General features: G+C 37.5%; 1 protein-coding gene across 2 annotated transcripts in view; it reads right to left on the bottom strand.

Moving 5' to 3' along the window:
* The window catches only part of LOC108977621 (ankyrin-3), a gene marked incomplete at its 5' end in the record, with an annotated part of 38261 nt that extends 29383 nt beyond the window's left edge, over window positions 1–8878 (bottom strand). For both annotated transcript variants that reach the window (XM_018947389.1, XM_018947390.1), the window contains 2 exon segments: window positions 6351–8219; window positions 8582–8878. In XM_018947389.1, the coding sequence (XP_018802934.1) occupies window positions 6351–8219; window positions 8582–8878 (2166 nt within the window).
* Window positions 8879–10414: the final 1536 nt, after the last annotated feature.

Below are 10414 nucleotides of genomic sequence, written 5' to 3'. Positions count from 1 at the left end.
TCAATTTAGATGGCCCTGATAGTTGCAAAAGATATTGGAGAGATATGCGCCAAGGTCGGAGATCCTGTTTTAAGCGAGGGTTTGGCGGTGGCAGTGGCAGTGGCAGTGTGATGGTATGGGCTGCGTTTTGCTATAGGGGAAAACCATCTATGTGCTACATCTCTACAAATGAATGCTCAAATTTATTTAGATCTCCTTGACAGTGAATTAATAGAGTTTAGTGGCAATTTGTATGGTGACTATTGGACTTTTCAACATGACAATGCATCAATACACGCAGCTTAGGTCACCAAATCCTTCTTTAGAGAGCGAAAAATACCTGTATTGGACTGGCCCGCCTAAAGTCCGGACTTCAATCCGATTGAGGACCTTTGGGGTATCCTCTCTGCCAGAGTGTTCAAGAACGGTAGACAGTTTGACACAACAAGAAACCTTAAAAAGGCAATAGGCCAAGAGTGGTCCAATATTGATCCAGCCCACCTTAAATCTTTGGTGGATTCCATGCCGTTCCGACTTAATACAGTAATATTGAATAATGGTAACAATACTGAATATTAAAATTCTATATAAATAATAATTAATAATATTAAAAATTAGAAAAATCAAATATGCACATATAAATATTTAATAGGAAGACTATTTTTGATTTAAGTTCCTTATTACATATTATTGAAATTTGTGACAACAATTTCGTAAACTTTATTTGCAAATAAAACTAGAAACCCAAAATTTCGATATCAGCTTTTGTACTTTTTTAATCAATAAAAACATGGTGCATATATAATTATTTGTATGAGGTATGGGACGACAACTTTTGGCTTTTGCATTACGATAATGCACAGTCGCATACTGCCACTGATTGTTCGAGAGTTTTCCGTCCGGATTACTTTAAGAGGAACGACATATATTTTGAAAAATATGTTAAAAATTTATAAATGTAATACATCTTAGCAAAATTATCTGAAGATATAATATTGAATATACTACAGTTTAATGCCGAAAATATGTGAAATTAATTATACTGCGCATAATAATTACCGTTGCTGTAATAAAAATTAAAATTCATTGGGACGAAAAAGCACTCGGCAATTAAAATTTAATTTCCCGGCTAAATGATATTTCAAAAGAACATATTTCGTTAAGTGTTAGAGAGATAGTAAGAGAGCTCGACACAACTCGCATGTTTTCGCAGAAACTGTTTAGTTCCTTAACCGGAAGCATGCGAGCCGCGCTATTTAAATGGTCGACCGGAGTTCAGTGTTCTGACATGTCTGAAGCTTATTCGGCAGTATTTCATATTGGTGTGGCGTAGTTAAGAACTGGCCGCCCGATTGCTTTGTATGTTGCCAAACAACATTTCTTTGTCTCGTCCCTGTGAGCTGCATGTTAGCCATTTCAGTATTTTGTTGCGGCTCTGCACTTTGGCGGTTATCGCGTTCTTATGAGGAGTGAAGGAGCACAAGCTGTCCAGTATTACACGTAAAATTTCAGTGTTACACGTAAAATTTTGGTCGCTGTTTAGTAGAGTGTTGGTTAGTTGCAGAGAAGAATAAAGAAAGATCGAAAAGAGAGCTACTTACTTTTGAGCCAATTCCATCATCATCCGACGTCGATATCGTGAAAACATCGGCGTACGAGATAAAAGAATTTCTCTCTGTTGGTTGATGGAATTTCGAAATGTAGAAACTAAATAGGCAGGGAGAGAACAAACCACCCTTCGGAACCTGTGTTTAATTCTATTAGGGGCTATATCAGTGTGACGCATGAAAAAATAGGCGCTTTTCGTGATTTTTTTTAAGAGAAAGTACGCAATTAAACATTTCGAACTTCTCTGAACGTAATAAAGTATATTTTCAGCTATATTTTTAGATATTTTTTTTTTACAAAACTGGTGAAAAATAACGGAGTTATGGGCTGTCTTCGGAGGGGCCAAAAAGAAAGTACCCCAACTGCTGGCATGATTCCGGCCAAATGAGTAAATGAAATGAAAATGAGTAAAAATTGTCGTTTTTTTTATGCCAAATTGAAAATTTTCAACCAATCAAAAAGATCGTAGTTCATTGCATGGCAAATGTATTCAAAAATACTCAGTTTTAATTTGAAGTCGATCTGTCAATTTCTCGTTTAGTTATGATGTCAGCAATTTTGAAAAATGTTGATTCGAGAAAAAACGCGTTTAAAGTTTCACTTATATATGTTTGCACCATTCCATTCAAAAACTGTTCAAGATACGACCTTCCCGATTTCACAGGATATTTATGGAAATATCCTATCGAAAAAGCAAATAAAAAATTTTTTATTATATTTTGAAAGTGTTACAAGCACTGAGATCAGCATTGTTTGGATGGAGCCTTCATGCGCAAACGGAGCAAAATAATTCCTCTCGACCTGGGTTGGACTCAACGCCAGTAACGGTATAAGAAACGAAGCAACCATCATGGATTCAAGTTCCCGAAAATTGCATGTCATTTGTTACAAAACTATGCCATCAGCTGTTTTAATGTTTTAACGAGATATGAATACTTTGTTACCTACCATCTCTGTGTAGCAAATTTTGAGAAAAGATCCTTACAAGATCAAATTGATGCAAGGACTGAAGCAACTTGACCACCAGAATCGTCGTATGTTTGTGAATTGGGCTGAGAAGCAACTTCAAAAATATCCGCATTTTCATCGAAAAATCATCTTCAGCGATGAGGCTCATTTCTAGCTGAATGGATTTGAGCAGCCATTGCATCCCGAAAAATTACGGTTTGGTAAAGTTTATAGGCCGGCGGCGTCATTGTACCGTACTTCTTCCGTAATGATCAAGGCAAGTTACTGTGACTGGGAATCGCTACCGCTCAATGATAACGACGGTTAATGAACTCCGTACGTGTATCGAACCTGAAATTGCCGATTAGCCGATTTATGCTTGAATACCGTCGAAAATTGATTTCAGCGTCTGGACTTCTACATAATGACAACGAAAGTACTTTCATAGGTATAAAGGATCTCATTGATTCCCAAAACTTTTTTGTTTTATTTAAATAAAACAAAAAATGACGATCTTTTATTTATTTTTTTTAGTGGAAAAATATATTTAATTATTGTTTACTCATATTCCACCCTCTCCGATTCGAATTAGGTTTGGTATATTGATTCATAAATAAGAAATCAATTGGTTGCTGCTGATTTCATACATATTTCACAGTTGCTTTGTCCCATTGTAAGTGCTTGTTTTGCCCTCTTCGTTTATGGATGAACGATGCAAAACCGTATATCGTAAATATTCGCTTTCTTACAACGCAGGGTTGTTATTATAAATAGGTAGGCATTATGAAAAATTATAAGTGAAGACCTAGATATATGCGAAACCATGTATATAAATTGTATTATATTTGTTGAATATATCATTTTCTGGTTTACGACGGGAATGCGAAATTACGTTGCTTGCAGAATCTGCCATAAATTTTAAAAATAATAAAAAATTAATAAAAAAAAAAAGTTGCACTTACACACGGTAGTAAACACAAGAAAATTTTGTATGGACAACTCAATTTATGGAGTTTTTAAAAAAAATTCTCCTATGCACGAAAATTGAGTGTAAAACTTCAAAAGGTTTTTCCTCAAAACTAATAACAACTAGTTCGAAAACCGTTCGGTAGATTTTGTGCGTATTTATACAGTTTTTGGAAAGCATAGAAACATATACTGATCGAAGTAGATTTTTAATTTGAATTTTTTATAAAGTAGTATAGGCCGCGTTGCTGTGGCTAAATTATACATTAACTATCAACTATTCAATACAGTAAAATTGTATTTATGAGTGTAAGAATTCACGTGGTTTATTTGAATATTATTTCCGAATTTGAAAATTATCGATACAAATGTGCTTGGATTTTTTATTAAGCGCAAATAAACATAATTTTTAATTTTATATTCAAGTCTGCAACAAATTAATAATTTTCAAAGTTGTTAGTTGATAACATTTGAGATAATGAACGGGGGTAGAATTAGAATCAAAATCTCAACTTTTAGCAATAATATTTTTATATAGTATATTTACATGCATATGTAGATAATTTACATTTTTATAAACAACAACAGTAGCAAATGATTTAAACTGCATTTGATTGCAGATTTGGTTGTAGTTCTATTTTACCGATAACTAAGAATTGTATTATTTCTGAGGGTGTTTTGCAATCTTTCGTGAATATTGTTAAGTAGTAACAATCCATGGATCTAATTATTGAATCTGCATCGAAACCGAATTCGTTGAGGAAATAATTTTTTAACGAAAATAAATAACCTGCTTCACCATACCATAAATAAACTGTGTTATCAACAAATTTTGTCCTTTTATATGCTTAAATCTTTAAAACTACTACGGATTTTGACGCGGTTTTCTTCAATAGATTGAGTGACTGAAGAGGAAGGTTTATATGTATAATATAATCATTAAATAGTGGAGAAATACTGTTATTTTTCAGTTTTCTAAGGTGATGTCGTAAATAATTAAATTTTTTCCGCTTACGTTGCAAACGCAGTCTGAACCCTAAGAGATTTATCAAAATAATGGACTAAGTATTGTACTAAAAAATATCTACAGAAAACTACGCTGTAGTATATGTCTATCCCTTGTCAATATCCCACAATAACATTTTTTTGTCATTTACTTTTTATCTTTTATATTATTACTTTTTATCTTTTATATTATTACTTTTTTTCTTTTATATTATCGAATCTCTCTAGCGGGGAATATTTAAACAGAAACGATGAACTATATGCGTACTATTTCAAATTGATCCTGCTTCAAAAATAAATATTTCGAATATTAGAATAGAACTGCAACAAAATACACAGTGGAATGAATTATAACTGGCACAGTAATCAGTCGATGAATATTATACCACGTACATTCGAAAAGACTGATGTCATAACCTTGCCAGCCGACTTGTGTGAGAACTAAATATCTATATAGAATTTAGTCCACACAACCCATAAAGGCATACTCTATTATTCATAACACAACGGGAAAACCACGCCACTTCAAGAACAACAACAAGCATACGCAGCGGTAAAACCACGCCATTGCTGGCAACACACGCCTAGCATAGCTTGGCGCTAGGTGGCCGATGATTCTGATTTTTGTTCTTTTACTCTAAATCACACAACTACAACATAATTTAGTGCGCCCCCTTCTATTTTTTGTACATAAATACTTAAAAATCAATTTACGCCGTTCACTCATCAACGGATAGATTTCGTCGAATATTTTCGAGACGGTTTCAATGATTTCAACGTAATAATTTTCTATCAAATTGTCAAGTTTTTCGATCGACACGGAATCAATGATTAGACCCCGTATGAACCATGTACTATGTATACGAACCAAAATTACTGTTCTCTTGCATTAGCTATGTTGTTTTTACTTTTTTTTTAAGTAATAATACAAAGAGAGAAAAAGAATCCAATATCCGGGCCGTGGTTCTAAGCAACTTTCCCAACAAATTTGGCCCAAATCGGATCAGCAGTTCTTTGGTTATAAATAGTGTTTCTAACATTACTTTCCTTTATATACAGTTTGCCAATTAAATATTTATGAAAAAAGTATACAAATTCTTTTCCATGTGTTGAAGTTTATGCAAGTAAGGAAAGTTCTCTAAGCGTCCTTCACTTGGAAGTGGCCAGAAACGATTCTTTTACATAGGGCTCATGCAGCTCATGACTTCCTAACCAGGGTTGTGCGCTGGGTTTGGGATCGGCCACGTAAAGAACACGCCCAATAAAAAGAAGAAAACGACTACCCACAATCCGTATCAAACCGAAGCTCTTCAATATATTGCTGATTTGCGCTCGCGTTTCGACAGAAGAGAAGGGTTATGTGACCAAAGATATCTTCTATAAGCGCTTGAAGCGCACGTATGAAAGCTGACCTCGCACTGATATCAAAATGGTGCTTGGAGACTTTACCCCCAAGGTGGACAAAGAAGGTATCTTCAGCAAAACGGTCGGTAAATTCAGCCTCCACGATGAAATAACGCCAAATGGGTTGTGGCTGGTCGACTTCGCTCAATTAGGTATGGTCATAGCAGCAGAGCTTGGCTGCCAACTGGAACAACAAAAAACCGCCATTACTTTTAAAAGTATTAATTTCACATTTTTAACTTTTGTCAAGCCAAGTCGAATCTTCAGTACTATGATTTTACTTTTATAAAATAAAATAAATTGCTTAGAATTGGATTTTTTTCCATTAAGAAATGTTTGATTATACCAAATTGTAGAAGTCTGACTTTCTAGAGTTGTTCACCATAATAGGGAAAATGAGTAAACATATTGTTAATTGTTTTGATAATATATGTACTTACGTCGGTAACGGCATTTGGATTAGCCTTATGCCGCAAAAGTAAATTGATGACTATTATGTGGCCCTGCTGTGCTGCTTGATGTAATGGCGTATAGCCCACATTAGTACTCATTTCGATATTAGCATCATTTTCTAGTAAAAATTTTACCATCTTTATTTGACCATAATGTGCTGCTATATGTAACGGAGTGTATCCGGCTTTAGTACGCTCGGATATATTAGCCTGATGATCAATGAGTATTTGCGCTACATCAGTTTTATCTTCTTGAGCACACAAATGCAGGGGTGTTAAACCATTTTTGGCTTGAACGTTGGCGTTAACTCCATGCTCCAACAATAAATTCACCACAGCAACATGACCCTCCTGTGCCGCTAAATGCAACGGTGAGAAGCCGGATTTGCTGAGACAATCAGGATCTGAACCATGTTGAAGTAGTTGCTGCACTATTTCCATTTCATTTTTTTTAGCTGCAATATGCAAGGCGCTGTGTCCATTTTTAGCACAAAGCAAAGGAGAAGCACCTCGCTCAAGTAATAAAAATACCACTTTCGGATGATTGAAATGTGTCGCCACGTGTAAAGGCGTTACATCGTTCTTGCCTTGGCAGTTGATTTTAGCACCACGCTGTAATAGTAAGGCCACAACTTTGCCATTACCATATTTAGCTGCTAAATGCAGTGGGGTAAATCCTTTCTTAGTAACTGAATCTAATTCCGCATTGTTTTCGACCAGTAATTGAACAACCTCTTCTTGTCCCTCTTTCGCTGCAATATGCAATGGCGTATACATGTCCTTAGTTAAAGCATCAACGTTAGCACCATGTTGCAACATAAGCATAATTATGTCAATATTTCCTAAACGTGCGGCTACATGAAGTGGTGTTTGACCTTCTCGGGCCCGTGCTTCAACTTGTGCACCATTTCTAAGTAAGATTCGTATAATATCTGTTTGATTCGCCCTAGCGGCTAAATGCAGTGGCGTCTCTCCTCGAACAGTTGGTGCATCGGGTAAAGCATCATGTTGCAATAGATATAAGACAATGTTCATGCAACCCATAAAACTAGCAACATGTAATGGAGTCAGACCCGATTCGGTTTTGGCACTGATGATTGCACCATGTTTCAGCAGTAGTTCAACGACGTTGATGCGATTTTTTTTACAAGCGATATGTAACGGCGTAAACCCATTAAGAGCGCGAGCATTGACATCGGCGTTGTAATTCAGTAAAAGTTTGGCAACGCGCGTATGACCACAATGGGCTGCAACATGCAAAGCAGTTAAATAGTCAACGGTTACCTCATCAACTGGCGCTTTATGCGCCAACAGTAGTTGAGCTGCTTCGTCATGTTCACCTTGTGCTGCCATGTGAAGCGGAGCAAGCCCATTTTTTGTCTTCGAAAGTATGGGAGAATTATTCGCAAGTAATATCTCAAGGACATCGACATGACCTGAACGGGCCGCGCAATGAAGTGGTGTAAGACCATCACGCGTGGTAGCATTAATATTTGCATGTTTTGACAATAATAAATCCAGGATATTAGTTCTACCCCACTTGCAGGCTACGTGTAAAGGCGTTATATTATGCTTCGCCGTAAAATTTACATCGGCTCCATGCTCGATCAGTAAATTAGCAATATGCACGTTGCCATAGTGTGCTGCGATATGCAATGGTGTAAATCCCGATTTAGACACAATATCCGGATTGACTTCTCTCTGCAATAATAAACTAGCGGTATTTATATCATTTTTCTTAGCTGCAATATGTAGTGCTGGCAAACGAACTTTTCCACGAACATCGCACTCCAAAAGAAGAGCAACTACTTTATCGTGACCTTGTTGCATGGCAACAGCCAGTGGCGTAAATCCATCCTTAAAAACAAAAAAAAAACAATAATATACGAATAAACAAATCGAATGTATGTTTAAACTAAAGAATATATTGTTGTTCTAGGAGCAAAAAACATTCCTGAAGTAACTTCGAGGCATGGAGCCGAGTTGACAGTCCCTGGACGGATAAAAATCCGGATCCGTTTATGTTATTCATAGAGTTTCTAAAAGAGATATACCCAAAGATAAGGGGTATTACAGCTTCGTTCAGCCGAAGTAATTATTTTTTCAGTAGTGTCTAGCACTTTCGATTGTCTTTAGATATGTATGAAACATAAAGTATTTTCATTTATACTGTACTTAAATTAATGTGCTTTGTTTTAAAGAAATATTTTCAGACTTACCTCAGTGGCGAGTGATGGGTTCGCTCCTTTTGATAATAGAAAACGAACGCAAGCATCATGATTTTCTTGAGCTGCCATATAAAGTGGCGTAAAACCATTTAATGATTGGACATTAACATTTGCGTTATACTGGTTAAGTAATTTAATGACTTCTTTTTGGCCGGCCAATGATGCAATATGTAATGCTGTATTACCTTTTTTTGTGGCATTGTCTACCTTAATGCCACGTCGTAGCAGTTCACTCACGATATCGACATAACCATCTTTAGCTGCTAAATGGAGCGCATTTAAACCATTCTACAATGAGAAAAAACATGCAATTACCTTTTATATAGCGGAATTAGAAAAATTTATTAATTCTCTTTAGTCCGAGAGCGATCAACTCTAGAAATGCTTATCGGTTTTCGGCACTTCAAACTAAACGGTAAAAAAAAAGTTTTATCTATTGTTTCCTTTCTTCTATCACATATACAAAGGCCCAGCACTCTGTGCCCAATGGAGGGGATGTGATCCCTTTTCACGTAGATGAAAGCAAATGCCTTGAGCCTGCTTCCACAAATTGCTTGGCAATCTATAAGCAGGTATGCTGGAGTTTCCGGTTCCATGGTGCAAAACCATGTACTTGTTGGGCAGTTGTTTCTTGAGCCTGCAGTGCCCAGTATATAGCACGTCAAGGAAACGGAAGGGAAGCTGATCATATCTTCAAACCTTGTTAGGTTGTAGCCTCACAATAGCAGATTGGTATGGCGCATTTCTTTTGCCTGCGGTCAGTGCCATTCTCTATCCACTTTTTTCTATGTGCGAAGCAGTTCCTTAATGGTGTGGGATCCCACCGCAATGCATGGTTGTGGCCCCATCATCCTAGAAACCGAAGCAGAGCGGGCGAGTTCGTCGGCCAAATCGTTGCATGCTATCCATTTATGACCCGGCACCCTGATCAGGTGTACACGGTTGCAACCTGATAGGCAGTTCATCCCTTTTACACAATACTCCATTAAGAGCGAATTTGATATCATAGGCTTAGGTCGCTTTTAGTGCCGCTTAACTAGCTGCGCTGGTTACGATAGTGGCGTTGGAGATTAATTTCTGCACACTGACTCTAGCACCTCTGCTTAAAAGATGGTTGGAAAACACCCCATGGGTATGGAAAGCTAGGTCTGCGGTCCCGCAATGCCTGCACCAATACCTTCAGATATTTTCGGGCCGTCAGTGTACCACCGGATGGTGCTGCCCTACAGTACAAGTCGAGTGTGGAATCACTTCACACCGTTTCGCTGCCGAGAGTAACTTTAAATTTTGTGATGTTTAACCCCTTCGAAATGCTGTAGATGTGAAGAAGGGTCAGTGGCATGTCTTCTCCTAAGTCCTTCAATTGTTGAGACGACATTATCCTAACATTATACGTTGAAGTTGAATTGCAGTATTCGAGTTTGACGCGGGTGTTCATGTGTGATAAGGGGGGTGAGGGAGAGGCGAGTGGGTGATGATTGTTGCAGTTGTACAACTCGCAGTAGCGGTTAGATCCAAACGGGGTTAGATCGCCGAAAGGACAGCCCATGGTGGGATGAAATCCGAGTCAATTCCGGTACGTAGAACCGGCTGTCGTGGGAGTAGGTCCTCAACCTGTCGCTGATCACTCTTCAAATACCCGATGTGTGGAAAGTCGGAAGAGTGGTCCCACTACTGAAACCCGCCAACAAAGGGGAATCTTATCGTCCGATAACTCTCCTCTCCCCAGTAGTGAAGACACTAGAAGCCTTGTTACTCCCGACCTTCACCCACCACCTGAGCCTAGCCAGCCACCAGCATGGATTCCGTAAAATGCACAGTACC

Source organism: Bactrocera latifrons, unplaced genomic scaffold (assembly GCF_001853355.1).
Source record: "Bactrocera latifrons isolate USDA-ARS-PBARC rearing strain unplaced genomic scaffold, ASM185335v1 scaffold_928, whole genome shotgun sequence".
Classification (NCBI taxonomy): Eukaryota; Metazoa; Arthropoda; class Insecta; order Diptera; family Tephritidae; genus Bactrocera; species Bactrocera latifrons.
This window is presented reverse-complemented; position numbering and strand designations above follow the sequence as displayed.